Below are 16598 nucleotides of genomic sequence, written 5' to 3'. Positions count from 1 at the left end.
TGGAGAAGACTCAAGAAAGGCAGCCAGGGTTAAGTTATCCCAGGAATTTCTAAGTTTTATAGCGAGGAGATGAAACTTAGGAGTTTCCAATCAACAGAAAATGGGTGTGTGCTCATGGCCCCATTCTGCTCTCTCCTCTCATCTTCCCCTTTCTCCATCTTTCTCTGGGAGGGAAGGAAGGGGTTCTCACCTCCTCCCACTCTTGCTTCCATCCCTCTCTGTGCTATCAGCACCTCCCATGCATAACTGCATTGTTGGTAGAGCAGTGGAAAGACCAGCGTCACCACCACAAAATCCCATTGTAATAGGGAAGAACAAATCTCACTCCATGTTAGATCTGTTTCTTTTACCTTAACCTTTGCATTCTATTGCTTTTGCTACAACTTAATCACTATAAAGGAATATTACCTATAGCTTAAGTATACATAATGGCCCATCTCTGGGAACCCTGTCTCTCATGCCTGAATATTAAACTAAAATACCTCTGTTCAGTTCACAGGAAACATCCTGACCAGGCTCACCTATGAATGGCTGCAGGAAGGAAGAAATTAACACCTCCCCTCCCAAGTCAGGCCGGAGCCAGGAAATATTTGCAACAACTTATCACCTTTTTTACTTTACCTTCTCACCCCACCCTGCTTTGTTCTATAAAAGAAACTAGCATGCAGAACCCCAGCAAGGGGCTTTCCTGGTGGTGCAGTGGTTGAGAGTCCGCCTGCCGATGCAGGGGAACGGGCTCATTCCCCGGTCTGGGAAGATCCCACATGCCTCGGAGCGGCTAGGCCCGTGAGCCATGGCCACTGAGCCTGCGCGTCCGGAGCCTGTGCTCCGCAATGGGAGAGGCCACAACAGTGAGAGGCCCGCGTACCACAAAAAAAAAAACAGCAAGATGGTTCTTTGGGCCACCTGTCCACCATCATCTCAGTGTGCTGGCTTTCTGAATAAAGTTGCTATTCTTTGCCCCAACTACTCGTCTCTCAATTTCTTGGCCTTTCATGAAGTGAGCAGTACAAGCTTGGACTAGGTAATGCCATCAGAGCTGAGGGCAGATGGGGTATAGCTGAGGCACCTGTGCCACTTCCCTTTGTAAATCAAGGTGTGTCCCTCTCCTTCCCTGTCAGCCTGCAAATCCCCTGCTCTACCTCCGCTAAGAGACAAACACATTTGCAAGTTTCTAAATGTTACCATTTCTATTAATGCTTAGCAATATGCAAATAATGCTTGCAAAAAATGTGAACTACTATTAAGGTGAAAAATAGCCAAACAACTGTAATGCAACTTAGTTTTAATATACCTATAAAAATATTAAATTATCTGACCATCAGGAGTCACTTGTGATACATTTTACATTTCAAAATATACAGTATAGGGCTTCCCTGGTGGTAGAGTGGTTGAGAATCTGCCTGTCAGTGCAGAAGACACGGGTTCAATCCCTGGTCCGGGAAGATCCCGCATGCCACGGAGCGGCTAAGCCCAGGCGCCACAACTACTGAGCCCACGTGCCACAACTACTGAAGCCCGCATGCCTAGAACCCGTGCTCCACAACAAGAGAAGCCACCACAATGAGAAGCCCACGAACCACAATGAAGAGTATCCCCCGCTCACCACAACCAGATAAATGCCCACACACAGCAATGAAGACCCTACACAGACAGAAACAATAAATAAATAGAATAAATATATTTTTAAAAATACAGTATAAGTAAGTAAAGAGTCTGGATAATTTGATAATTTGGATTAAACTAGTTCATAAGTTTGTCCCTGTTATATATAAAATCTCTTTTGAACTTAAGGATCTATTTGATCCTTTCTATCCATAATTTTCCTCCTAGATGTGTAAACATAAATGACACACATAGTAAAACTCTTAGAGAGTTGGATTTCTTTTTTTTAATTGTAGCGTTGCTTTCACTAAAAGTTGATTCAAAAAAAATCCTTTGTTGTTAAGACATTTTAAAAATGTGGGTCGGAAGGACCATTTGTGATTATAATATCTTACATATTTACAGTGTTTAAGAGTATCCAAATGCTTTCATATGCATAATCTTGATTTTCCTAACAACCTTAGTACAGAAGATAAGGCAACAGAAGATCAAAGAGTTTAAGTTCACATATAAATAGTAAATTTTAAACTGAGACCAAAATCTGGGCCTCTGTCACATAGCCCACTGGCATTTCCATCCCATCATGCTGTAAATTGGATTCCTATAGTGAGTAGGAGGATACAATAGAGTACATTTTAAAAGTACAGTCTAGGGTTTCCCTGGTGGCGCAGTGGTTGAGAGTCCGCCTGCTGATGCAGGGGACATGGGTTCATGCCCCGGTCAGGGAAGATCCCACATGCCGCAGAGCGGCTGGACCTGTGAGCCATGGCCGCTGAGCCTGCACGTCCAGAGCCTGTGCTCCGCAACGGGAGAGGCCACAGCAGTGAGAGGCCCGCATACCGCAAAAAGAAAAAAAAAAAGAGTACAGTCTTATTTTACAAGTCAATTTTGTAAGTTACTCATTCAAATTCCTCACTATTCTTTATACTTTCCATGTACTTATATTCCTACCTATGTATTATGTTAAAGGAATTAGATAACCTCAAAAAAGTCGGAAAGAAACTTCAAAACCACCTGCTGTGCTTTTCAAAGCAGCTCAATAATTCAACTTAAATAAGACTTTCATTTTTTTTAACTCTTATTATAGAAAACCATACCAAAAGTAAGTTCTTCATTCCACATTCTAAGATCTAACTTTAATCTGAGGGAAAGAAAGAACATGGGGATAAGAATATACTGATAGTATAAGGACAGAAATCCGTTTAGAAGTCTTGTCTTCATCCATTTGCAGCTCTCTTCCATTTCTACTCTTTTAGGGGGACAGAGCACACAAACTCAGTCCAGTCTTGCTGCCATGAGATTCATGCTTAAACCTGAACTCATCCTTCTCTCCAATTAGGTCTACTCAGTATAGGGGTCTCCAAAAGACCCGGCTAAGTCAGCACTTATAGTCACATAACATCTGTTCTGGAAAATGGAGTTCTTGGAGTCAAATAACCTTGTAAATTAACTGAAACACACAGCCCTCAGATTTTTAAAAAATGTGTGTATAGACCCAACCAAATAATACATCATATGAGCAACTAAGAATTCGTCCATTATGATTATAATCGCAATTCATAATATGCCCAATCTCCATCCACAGGCTGTGAATTCTTACCACAGCCTGTGCAGCAAGTGTGGTGATCAGCTGTGGAAAAGTTTCCCAGAGAAATAAGTTTGAACTTCCACCTGTTCTTAAGAATTGATAGAATGGATTTGTGATACAGTGAAACCATAAATAAGTTTTGGGTTGATGGCCACAGAATGTATGTGTACCATATACCAATGTCTTATTCAAAGGTAAGTATTTGTACACTGTGTTGCACGAATGGATGTATAAATGAATGAATAAATGAACGAGTACTGCAAAGGAATTCGGGAATTTGAACATGGCCAAAAAAAACCCAAGTCCGGCTCCAGTGACCCAACCAATGCAATCTTCCTGCCACACTCAGTGGAGATCTCAAATCATCCAATCACATTCCACTCCTCTCTGCTTAATTATATGAACCATGGGCCCCACTGGGGTAGTGCGGAAACAAACAAGAAATGGAGGAGCCGGAAAACCCCCTAGAGCCTAGCTTTCATTTTTAACTTAATTTTTTTGGTTTCCAGGGTTGCTGCTCATTAAACAGGAGAAAAAGAGAAATGTTTGTAATGTTCAAAACACTTTGCATGTTAACTCATTCCAGATGCAAACAACTTTAAAGGCAAAAGTCACTAGAGGTGAGTGGTGAACAGGGCCTAGTTACCAAATGAGGTCACATAAAAACTAAAAAACACTAAAGAATAAATAGCCCATGCTGCCCAGGGGGGATGAACAATGCAATGCAAGTAAAAATTAAAACCAAATTACAGACTCTAATCAGCATTGCATAACACATCCGACTTATTTGCATATAATGCAATTATCCTGATAGGTACTGAACTCAACACACCCAGCTGTGTTAGTGTGTCTCCAAGGACGTGAGGCATTGGGCTTTTTCCCTGTGTGTTGGCTGTGTTCCCTTATGACCATGACGGCAAATAAACAACCACTCACCAGCACTGCTAGATTTTGAACATTTGAAATAAAAGTGATACAGATCTGTGCATGGCTAGCATTTAGAGCCCCTCAGATGAACAAGAAACAGGCTGATTCTGGGTCAGTGCTCCATTTCTAGAACATTCTATTTGATTTTGTGTTTTAGAAAACCACAGTTGTTTTATGCTATATAAAGAATTCTTCTTCTGTATCTTTTTCTTCACCCTGGACTGGCAGAGGAAGGGTACATTTTGAGATTATCGTCCTGGAACAAAGGTCCCTTTGGTCAGCAAGTGACAGAGGATGAACGCTTTCCTTAAAGATTCTGTTGTTTTTGGAAGCAGCTGCCCCTAAGGAAGAGGTTGACAAGCAGGATGGTGGCTGGTGGGTCCAAAGATCCCTTGGAAATCTGCTCAGAAAAGATTGCCTGGGTCCAGAGCTGACCACGGTGAATCCTGTGTCAACATTCGTCTCTGCCTCTTGCTTCTCAAAGCTGTTTTCCCGTCTGAGGACCTCTATTCTGGCCCCGGGTTCGAGGTGGAGAGAAGGCAGAGGCAGCTGGGAGTCCGTAGCTGGGCTGCTGGGCTGGGCTGAGCAGCCAGGGCTTTTCCACGGAGTGCCACTAGCGCTGTCTGACGCTGTCCGCCCACCAGGCTCAGGCCGCTCCACCGACCCCACCTTGAACCTCCTGCCCCGGCTCCTTCGGCTTCTCGGCTCTAGGGTCCTAATCGCAGAGACAGGGGTCAGCCTGGAGCCCTGGGGGAGCGTGTCAGCTCCCGAGGTGCCATTCAGAAAGGCAAGCTCACCATTCCTAACACCAAGTCCTGGATTCAACTGGACCTATGGGACAAGGAGAAGAGGAACAGGTGTAACCGATGTTTTCCATTAACTAAGTGTCAAGAACAGACTACGTCCTATTCAGCCTTCTGCCATGCTGTGCCCATAGCAGACTTTCAATAAAGTCGGTTGAATGGAATAACAGTGACAAGTACAATCCTTCAAAGGGATGAGCTGCCACCTTTGCCTCCTGGAAGGTCATTTGACATTATATTCTACCTTTTTTTTTTTTTTTTTTTTGATCCAATGAGGTCTTTTTCTTCTGGAAATGGAAACCGGCATGGCTAGTTCCATATTCAGAAATCGCTCAGGGTTGATATTAGACTATCCTATCTAGAGGAGTCTCTTGTCATTAATTTTTACTTGAGCTCCGGTAGAATTTTACAAGCCTGCCCTTTCTCTTTTACATATGAAGACTTCTTCTCCTTAACCTTCTATGTCAACACGTTCTTCTGGATTTTCTCCTTCCTTTCCATCACCCCTTCTCAGGGTCCACTGAAGGAGCTCCTTCCCTGTCAACTTGTGACAGGAGGTAGTTCTTCAGCGCTAAGCGGCCATCTTCTTTTTTCATTGTACACACTCTCCCAGCCAACCTCGTTGAATCCCCTGCCTTCAATTATTATCTAAATGATGAAGGCTTCTGAAAGTCTAATTATAGTTCAGTTCTGTCTCTTAAGCTTCATACCTACCTATCCAACTGTCTTCCAGGCACAAGGTCCTAAAAGTCAACATGTCCCAAATTGAACTCATCCCCCTTCTCACCCTAAATCTGTTCTGCTTACTCTTCCCTGTCTTAGAACCTGGCATCGTTTGCCCCACAGTCACCAAGCAAGAGCATCATTTTCCCTTCTCTATCCCTCATGTCACGCATTCCCATGGACTCTTTCTCCCAAAGATCTCTCACATCTTCCCGTCTCTCCATGTCCACTGCCATTAACCCTAGGCAGGCTGTCATCATCTCTAGTCTGAATTACTGCAACAGCCATCGATGGGACATCCCATGGATGGCCTTGCCTCCCTCTAATCCATTCTCCACTCCACTACCAGAGGAGTTTTGAAAACAGTTTTGATCATGTCACCGTCCTACTTCAAGTGGCTTCCTACTCTTCTTAAGAAAAAAACCTAAGCCCTTTAGTATGGGCTCCCACACCCTTCACAGTCTGTCCCTTCTTACTCCAGCCTAATTCGCCACCTCTTCCACTTGCCAAAATTGAAATTTGTTCAATTCTTTGGACATTATTTGCTCTTTCTTAATGCCAGTGTTTGTGTATATTATTTCCTTTGTCTGGGATATGTCACCTCTGACCCTTCATACCTGTTGTTAACTCCAAGCTTACCATCATTTCCTCTTAGAAGCCTTCTCCATGTCACTGAATCTGAGTTAGGTACCCCTAAATATTGTCTCTGCCACTAATTAGTTGTGAGACTTTAAACAAGTTACCTAATTTTTCTGTGCCTCAGTTTCCTCACCTATAAAAGGAGATCATAATAAGTACCAATGTCAAAGAGTTGTTGAGAAGATTAAATGATAACAGGGCCTGGAAATAGTAGTGCTAAACATAAGTTGGCTATTATCATCATCACAAATATTATTACTAGCTGTCCTGGCAGCCTGTAGTTTCCATATCATAGTAGTTACCACAGTATTTTGCACCTGTTTGCTCACTTCTCTATATCTTCTTCTAGACTTTGCCAGCTGGAAGTGCCGGGATTGTATACACCTTCTTCACCATTGTATCTCCAGTACCTAGCACAATGCCTAACACGTGGTAAGTAATCAGTAGATGTCTGTTGGACAAATAAATAAAGCTTAATGCCTAACAAACCATAAATTATTTGCATACAGAAATGTATGGCCCCTAATTATTAGCCATTAGGTAGCTACAAAGTCTTACTAAGAAACTGCCACAGGACATTCATCCTGTGGATGGCCCTTTCTGCAGTCTTTTAAGAGAGAGAATATCAACTTTTCCTTTCTTAAGAGAAGTCCTTAGACGATATGGCAAAAGAAAGCACAAGATTATTGATGTAGAAATGCAGGCGTGTGCAGTTGGGGTGAAGAATTTCCAGGAGAAACATAATGTCAAGTGGTTGAGATAAATCTCTTGAGAGAGAATAACGCTCCTCTTGCCAAAAAAGCAATTGAAATGCATTTGTAGGAATTCTGATCATTTAGAGCCCATCTTTCTAAGAAATATTTGTAAAATGTTACAAATTGAGAGGTAGGTGTTTTCGAGTTTCAAGGAACATTAGTAATTATCTTGATGAACAGGAAGATCATTGGTCATTCATTTGGCTCTAAATACTTGAGAAATAAGAGAATACACATCACTGAAACATGATTAAGCTGTTAAGGGGCAGACTGACATCATGAAGGGAAAATAATATTGTCTTTTGCTAAAAGTGATTCCAAGAGATAGCAAAAGAGGATTTCTCCTACACTGAAAAAAAAAAAAAAGATTGCATGGGAACAAATTATATAGATAATAAGAAACCCCAAAACAATGCCAAACTTGCTTACTTAAGAGTTGAATCTAGTCTCTTCCAATTAACTGATCTTTTGAAAGGTACTTATTTTAATTTATTAACCAAAACCAATGATGTTAACCCACCATCTTATAGCAGCAGCAACCTCTGAGCCATGCTTACAAGGATTCCTTCAGGGCAGCAGAAAGCAAAGCATTGAGTGAGAGCGGGCGTGTAGGGTTGGAAGTGTGCGTATGTGTGTGTGTGTGTCTGTGTGGGGTATGAAGAATGGGGAGGAAATGAGGAGAGAAACAAAGCGGGAGAAATAGAGTCTGAATGAGTGCCTCTGAGAGACTCAGAAATGAGAAAGGAACCCAGAAATGCTACAGAAGAAGCAAATGAATTACTCACTTCACGAGAGACTATCTTCTTTTATTTTAAATGGCTAATAAAGAACATCAAGATGATCTTAGCTAAAGGTCTGTTGATAAAATGAAGAGAAATATATGTTTGCTTTTGCCAAACTAGCTTCTGGAATATTTACTTTTCTGAAGAGAAACTTATTTCCTGACAACAGGCAGTTAATCAATCAACAAATGGTTCAGAAGCAGCTGTCTGTCTGGTACTCTACCAGACATAAACATTTACAATAAAATACCGAAAAGAGATGGCGAGTCATAAAGTCCCAAATTATATGGTACAAGAATGAGGAAATCTATAATCAGTTGTGTGATACAAAGTTTCGGTGTAAAATGTTCTAGTTAAGAATGTACTTATAGCAGATTTCACAGAGGAGGTGGTGCTTGCACAGGGTCTTAAAGGATAGACAAATGAAGAGGAAGAGAAAGACATCTCTGGACAAGGAACAGCTCAGGCCGTATATAAAGGCAGATATCCATAAAATGCAATATTATTCAGCCTGTGAAGGGAGGAAATTCTAACACATGCTACAACATAGATGAACCTTGAAAATGTTCTGGAAATAGATAGTGGTGATGATGAAGTACAGTGTAAATGTACTATTAAGTACCATTAGGCACTGAATTCTACACTCAAAATGGTTAAAGTGATACATTTTTATGTTATGTATATTTTACGACAAAAAAATACATGGGTGCGGGAGTGAGCCTAGAGGTCTGGAAAGAAGGTTGGAATAACTAGAGAAGGAGGGAGCAAAGGAAACATTAGGGGGGGCCTGATTATGAAGAGCCTTGAAATTCGGACAAGTGAGTTTTGATTTTATTTGCTAACTTTTGCTATTGAGCTGACAAGGAACATAAATCCAGCCATCATTTAAAAATGTATTCAACAGGGCTTCCCTGGTGGCTCAGTGGTCGAGAGTCCGCCTGCCGATGCAGGGGACACGGGTTCGTGCCCCGGTCCGGGAAGATCCCACATGCCGCGGAGCGGCTGGGCCCGTGAGCCATGGCCGCTGAGCCTGCGCGTCCGGAGCCTGTGCTCCGCAACGGGAGAGGCCACGATAGTGAGAGGCCCGCGTACGGCAAAAAAAAAAAAAATGTATTCAACACTCCTGTGCAGGATCAAGCAGATGCCTGGAGCCAGAGTGAAGAGTTAGAATGCTGTAATACAATGCACATTTGAAGTTCGGTGGGTTTAAGGAAGGAAAGAGAAAAAAAGAAATGGCTCCAAAGGGAAACTTGAACAGTTTAGGGGGGGGCTGCCTGAATGTGGGTCTTCCAAAAAGAGAGGCTTTAAAAACGACATATTTCAAAACCTGTGCAAATGGGAGGGTGACCAGAGCTGGAGAAATTGGGGGCAGGGCTGCAGAGGATGACTTTCATTTTGTTTGGACTGAATTTGAGATGAGGAGACGTTATGTTTAAATGGTCTTACAGGGAGTTGAAAAAGCCAAAAGCTCAAGAGATAGAGGAGATGAAAATACAGGAGTAATTTGAAGAAAGAGGACAACTAAATGCCCGGGATGGCCTTTATTTCTTAATCTTAGGGAAACCTTAAACTTAGGACAGTGGTTCTCAACTGGGGGAAATTTCACCCCCCAGAGGGCATTTGATAATGTCTGGAGACATTTCCTGTTGTCACAACTGCAGGGAAGTGGAGTCAGTTCTGGCATCTAATGGTAGCACTGAGGATGCACTAAATATCCCGTAATGCGTAAGACATCTCCCCCACGGCAAAGAATTATCTAGTCCAAAATGTCAATAGTGCCGAGGTTGAGGAAACCTGATTTAGGGGCAAAAAGAGTTGAAACTTTGAAAAAAAATGTCCAAGTGATAGAGAGATAGGATAACTCCTTTAATTAGAAGATCCAAATTATGGAAGCTCACAGAGGAGAAACTTTCAAGCAAGGAGTGGTCAGCATTTGCCAATACTGCTGACCCTGACCTCAGGCACCGGTGGCCTTAGAGAGAGCAACAACTCTTCTAGCATCTGCATGAGAGGTGGGGACACAGGGCAAACAGCAGCCCCCAAGATTGGAGAGACATACGAATGAATGCGGGGAGTCATGGCTTCCCGGAAAAGAGGATCCAAAGTGGAAACCACTGCAGGAACCAGGACGGGGCGAGGAAAACCTGAACTGTAATTGGCAAACAGCTGGAGGCTTAGTGTGGACAACTCTGAGGGTTAAAAACTCCAGGGGACCCAGTCCCGGGGGAGCTCCCCCCCCCCCCAGTTTTGTGAGATTTACCTCCAGGAGCGTGACTAGACTCTCACAATAAATATCAGAGAAAAATCCCCTTGTGCTTCCGGAAAGAGAAGGAGAAAAGGAACCTTTTTTTTTATTGAAGTATAGTTGACTTACAATGTTCTGTTACTTTCTGGTGTACAGCAAAGTGATTCAGGTCTTTTTCAGATTCTTTTCCATTATAGTTTATAACAAGATATTGAATATAGTTCCCTGTGCTATACAGTACGTCCTTGTTGTTTATCTATTTTATAGATAGTAGTTTGTATCTGCTAACCCTAAACCCCTAATTTATCCCTCTCCCTCCTCTTCCCCTTTGGTAACCGTAAGTTCTTCTGTGTCTGTGAGTCTGTTTCTGTTTTGTAAGTAAGTTCATATGTATCATTTTTTTTTAGATTCCACATATAAAGTGATGTCATATGATATCTGTCTTTCTCTGACTTACTTCATTTAGTATGAGAATCTCTAGGTGAAAAGGGATCATTTTTAAATACTCCAGAGCACTCTGTTCTTACAAGTCCTTCTCTCAGGGGAAACTAGTTAACCAGAGCCTAACATGCTGGCATATTATCAGAGCCTAACTGACCTGGGTGAAGAGAAATACCCAACTCCAGCTTTCTCTAGCCTTCCATGTGAGAGAAGGGAAGTACTCAACTCCAGCCCACTCTAGCCATTCTCGCCCACATAAGCAAGGAGGGAAAAAAAAAATTAAACACTTGCAAAATTCACAGTTCAAGGCATAGACTCACTAAGACGGAGACCTAATTATAGAATGCTTCCCCTCCCCCAACTCCTTACTACCACATTAATAAAGGCTTATTTGCAGCAGTTCCTATACCTGCTACATCATGCCTGCCTATCAAGAAAAATTTACAAGGCATTACAAAAGGTAAAAAGCACAATTTGAAGAGACAGAGCAAGTATCAGAAGCAGACATGGCAGGGATGTTGTAATTATCAGACCTGTAATTTAAAACAACTCTGATTAATATGCTAAGGACTCTAATGGATAAAGTAAACGGCATGCAAGAGCAGATGGCAATGTGAAAAGAGAGATGGAAATCCTAAAAGAAGAACCAAAAAGATAAAACAACAACAACAACAACACTGTCACAGAAATAAAGAATGCTTTTGATGGGCTTATTTGCAGACTAAACACAGCTGAGGAAAGAATCTCTGAGCTAGAGGACGTATCAATAGAATCCTTGAAAAAGAAAAGCAGAGAGAAAAAAAAAGTCTGAAAAAAAAAACCCAGAACAGACTATCTAAAGACTATGGGACAACTAAAACAGGAGTGGTAGACAAATAATGAGAAAGAGAATGGAATAGAAGAAATGTTTGAAACAATAATGACTGAGAATTTCCCCAAATTTATGTCAGACGCCAAACCAAAGATGCATCCACTAAGGACTGAGACAGCAGAATGAAAACTGTCAAGTGGAGAATAGGGTAGCCCAAGGTATGCATTTAATAAACACTTGGTGGATGAATAAACATTTGACATACCTGCTTTTGTATTCAGACATTCATTCATTTACTGAGCATCTACTAGGTACCCTAATATCAATCTCATCAAAAATACACATCCTAGGCTCTAAGAAGCATCAGACAGTGTGCGCTGACAGGAGGTTATGTGGGAAAAGACATGGAGAGACAGCTAGCAGCCTTCTTACACAGACAATAATTGTGCTACAGTTTCTACTGTACAAAGCACCTCCATGTATACTCTCCTTTTTGATCCTCATAATGCAAATTGTACACGTCAGTACCATTCAGTGGCTCTGTCAGTGACTGCTGATTACAGTCAGAATTAGATAGAAGCTAATTGGCAGAGCTTTTGCTCATTCACACTAGAATGGATTTGCCTACCGTGTGCCAGATGCTGTTCTAGGTACTGGGAGTATAAGAGTGGACCGAATATACAAACAGCTCATGCAGCTCAATATTAAAGAAACAAACACCCCAATCCAAAAATGGGCAGAAGACCTAAATAGACATTTCTCCAAAGAAGATATACAGATTTCCAACAAATATATGAAAGGATGCTCAACATCACTAATCATTAGAGAAATGCAAATCAAAACTACAATGAGGTATCACTTCACACTGGTCAGAATGGCCATCATCAAACAATGTACAAACAGTAAATGCTGGAGAGGGTGTGGAGAAAAGGAAACCCTCTTGCACTGTTAGTGGGAATGTAAATTGATACAGCCACTATGGAGAACAGTATGGAGGTTCCTTAAAAAAGTAAAAATAGAGTTACCATATGACCCAGCAATCCCACTACTGGGCATATACCCAGAGAAAACCATAATTCAAAAAGACACATGCACCCCAATGTTCATTGCAGCACTATTTACAATTGCCAGGTCATGGAAACAACCTAAATGTCCATCAACAGACGAATGGATAAAGATGTGGTACATATATACAATGGAATATTACTCAGCCATGAAAAGGAACAAAATTGGGTCATTTGTTGAGATGTGGGTGGATCTAGAGACTGTCATACAGAGTGAAGTAAGTCAGAAAGAGGAAAACAAATATTGTATATTAACGCATGTATGTGGAATCTAGAAAAATGGTACAGATGAACCAGTTTGCAGGGCAGAAGTTGAGACACAGATGTAGAGAACAAACGTATGGACACCAAGGGGGGAAAGCCACAGGGGGTTGGGGGTGGGGGGGTGATGAATTGGGAGATTGGGATTGACATGTATACACTGATGTGTATAAAACTGATGACTAATAAGAACCTACTGTATAAAAAAGTAAATAAAATAAAATTTAAAAAAAAGAGTGGACCGAAAAAGGTCCCTGTCCTCCTGGTGCTTACCTCCAGTGGTTGACCACGTGCCTGAGGATGTGGCCTCTGCCCACCTGCCCATCCTCCCCCGCCCGACCCCCTCCCTTCTCTCCAGCCACATGGAACCACAGGCACTTTTCTGAACATGCCTGCTAAGGAAATCCTATTCCACACATTGTCACCCGCCATCTCCTCTGTTTGGAACACTTTCCTCCCTTCCCCATCTAGCTACTTCCTTCCGGGCCATCCAGCTCAGCCAGGCCCAGGCATCACCTCTCAGGGAAGCTTTGCCCATCACCCTCATTGGGTCTAGCATCCCCCCCTTTCCCCCCCCCACCTCACACACATATCCATCCTGGAGGGGTTACACATGGGGAAGTTAACTTGTGATTAAAGCTCTCCCTTAAATAGATACTAGTTTCTTTCGCTGGTGGACATTAGTCATTTTTGCCACCCAGCATTTGTCCCCTCACTGATCTTCCTTGGGGACCCTTGTCCCCCGCCTCCATGAGTACCCAGAGAGTCTGAGTCCACAAAAAATCTCAGGATGCAGGGTAGTAGAGCCTTTGCCTCAGAACTAAGCTAATCCACCCAATCCCATTCCCCAGAATGCAATGATTGATTTAGAGAAGAGAATCGGATCCAAGTTGGTCCAACTGACATGAAGACCAGAAGTTTTGTTGGCCCATTGTAGGGTGAGGAACTCAAAAGGGTAGTCCTCAGAGCTGCTGGCAGCCAGCTGGTGACCACAGGGGCCCGTCTGAGGAAGTGGCAGAGCTGGGAGTCAGATCCTAGCCTCAAGACTCAGGCTACTTACTTACGAAAGCCAGTTCATTTGCCCCCCCCCATCCTCTGCCCCCACAGAAGTTTGGGCTGGGTTTTCTATCCGGAAAAATTCACCCCATTATAGGAGTGAAGTACCTACCAGGTATTATCTTTTATAGTGTATTAGAGCCAAGCCTCTGTATATGCTTCCTTCAGGGATTTTTATAGGACACCAGAAACAGAAGTTTCCAGAAGATAATCGCCCGTTTTGCTGGCAAAAGCCTAAACTCATTGATGTCTTTATCCAAAAAACTATTCTTCACTCCCCAAATTTGACTTAACTTTCCAAAGGAGCTAAGTTGTATAAGCCGTGGTTCAGAAGTTAAAATGTCAGTTAGCCTTTGAAACAGAAATGCGTCCCCTGCTGCACACACATCTTAAATTTTTGCTTGACAGTGAGGTTTAGATTCTGGAGATTAACTAAGGCTGAAGGAAAAACTTTAGATGCCTTGGAAATTAGTGAGCTATGTAACAGGCATCTAAGAGAAACCGTGCCTGTCCACCTTACGTGAATGAGAAGGTAAATAATTTAGAGATCATCACATACACTATCAATATGACTCATGTTTTATTAATAACTCAAAGCTGATGACAACAAAATTAATCAAAAGGAAAGATAATTCATCTTCTAGCCTGTTTTTACTTTATCCAATAGGCCTTAAAAGGGTTACTGACCATTTCTCAAGGACAGAAATTTTGCTGTGACTATCACGTACACCTCCCTGCCTGCACACACTTACACACACACACGCACACACACACACACGCACAACAGCACTGGACTGCAGTGGTTAGCTGCCTGGCTTTGGAGCCACGTAAACACTTCCTCTTGTGTCTTGGGCAAGTAACTATTCCCTCTACCGCTCAATTTTCCCTTCTGCAAAACTTCCTATGTTGTAAGAAGGACTAAATAAAACAATCAATGTGAAATACATGCTCTAGGGCATAATATGAACAATAACAGCTAAAATTGCATTCTAGGCACTAAAGCACTTTACAAATGTCAGGTCATTTAGCAGAGATAACAACCTGTACTCCAGGAAGATGCTAATATTACCCTCATTGTGCTAATGAAGAACCCAAGGCTCACAAATCCCACAGCTACTGAGGAGCAAGGTTCAACTGCCGCATAACCCTTCATAAGAAGTGACGCGTGGTAGCTGTCACGATTGTGCTTGCTTTCAACAGGATGCCTACAGGAGAAGGCTTTAATTTTAAGATTTTATTTTGAAGGGTTCTAACTATGTAACTTTTTGGGGGGTACAATTTGACAGTGATGCAAGATGCTTAACAATTAAGTCAATAGGACGGCATACTTAACATCCCCAACCGTAATTACAGCTTCAGCTTCCTTAGGTCCAGATGGAAAGAACTAATGATATTTCTGGACCCAAAGAGTGGGCAAAGTATTTGTGTATAGTTGAGTAGCATGATGAAAGGAAAATCTGAGAAGTCGGGGGCTGCCTGATTCTACTGAAAACTACTTGTGCAAGTTACCAGCTCACAGCGTCTGAACTTCCTTATCTGTCAGGGGAAGGGATTTATTAAATCAATGCCTCTCAACCACGTTACATCCAAGGAGCTTTTAAAAAAATTACCCAAGCCAGTGCGCCCCCAAGATTCTAATCTACCTGACCTGGGGTGCAGCCACGGCATGGGAACGTTTGAAAACCCCCCAGAGATTTTGGTGTGCAACCCAGGTTGAGAACCACGACATTAAATCATCTCTTGGATGTCCCATCACACAGTTACACGTGCATCTAAAGATCACAGAGACCAAACAGAAATACCTGAAGTAGAATCTTGTTGCCGTCATAGTCCTGTGTTTGCCACCGGGTGTGGCTGATGGGGACGCACGGATGGGGTAGAAGAGGCACTAACTGGCCAATCTCTTGAACCTTGAACTGCAACACTGAAGCCTCTTTGGGGTCCACCGACACCCCAGGGGGCAGCTGCTTCAGTGAGAGCTGCAGGGCAAAGCTCTCGGTGGAGTAGAGCGCGAAGAAACAGAAGCTGCTCTTCTGCAAGGTGGCTTCCCTCTGCAGGATCATCTCGTAGAGCCTGATGGCATCCTCGTAGTTACCAAAACTGCAGTAGAGCGTCACTCTCAGGATCTCGGTGCCGCAGTGCACCTGCCTCACGCCCCAGACGGGCATCTGGTTGTCCAGACTATAGAATTCCTGATTGGCAAGAATATAGGGGCACGGTCTTCCCTGCGCATGCTGGGTGGGGTAGCACTGCCACGGCCAATGCTGTAGGGAGTCAAGGACGCGAAACAGCCGCTCCTCTCCGAGGCTTTCGTGCAGGAAGAGCAGAACAGACATCCCCGGGAAGCGGGACCGCTTGGAGTGGCATTTGTCATAGTATTTCACTGGACTGACCCGCTCAGACACCAGAAAGACACGGACCTCTGGGCAAATGCAGTCCAGGAGCTGGTCCAGGGTTTGCTGCAGAAGCGAGCCATGCCCGGAGTTGGCCAGGAGGTGGACAGTCATGGCCGGAGGCTCCCGTGTCTCGTCCATCATGGGGGCCGAGGATGACAAAGGATGCAAGCGAGCAGGGCCCACTGGTTCAGCTTCTGAAATGAATGGAGGGATTCCCACGTGCAGCCTTCAGCCCACCAGGAAGGCTTCAGGATTTCAGAGCCGCGCTCTTACCCTGTGCTGCTGGTCGCCGCTGGCCACACTCTGAGAGAATCTCTGCAAATCAGGCACAACAGCTTCCAGGACACACCACAGCGGCAGGGTCGATGTCACCCAGCTGGTGCATAATGTAACCGCGTGTGTGGGGCTGCGTTGGGCGCTCCCAGGGTTTCTGTTTGACCTAAAAAACCTATAATCCTGAGAAACACCCGAGTGGGTGGTTCTTACAGACACTCAGTAAAGG

The 16598-nt window shown here is 43.3% G+C and overlaps 1 protein-coding gene across 1 annotated transcript; it reads right to left on the bottom strand.

The window, feature by feature from the left end:
• Positions 1 to 4030: 4030 nt before the first annotated feature.
• FAM124B (family with sequence similarity 124 member B) lies at positions 4031 to 16237 on the bottom strand (the record flags this gene model as incomplete). The annotated part of the gene is made up of 2 exons (XM_082658388.1): positions 4031 to 4951; positions 15503 to 16237. 2 exons carry the CDS (start codon positions 16235 to 16237, stop codon positions 4298 to 4300), a joined length of 1389 nt encoding a protein of 462 aa, XP_082514514.1. The 3' UTR covers positions 4031 to 4297.
• Positions 16238 to 16598: the final 361 nt, after the last annotated feature.

The sequence above is a fragment of the Grampus griseus genome (genome assembly GCF_964374135.1).
Source record: "Grampus griseus genome assembly, chromosome: 7".
Lineage (NCBI taxonomy): Eukaryota > Metazoa > Chordata > Mammalia > Artiodactyla > Delphinidae > Grampus > Grampus griseus.
This window is presented reverse-complemented; position numbering and strand designations above follow the sequence as displayed.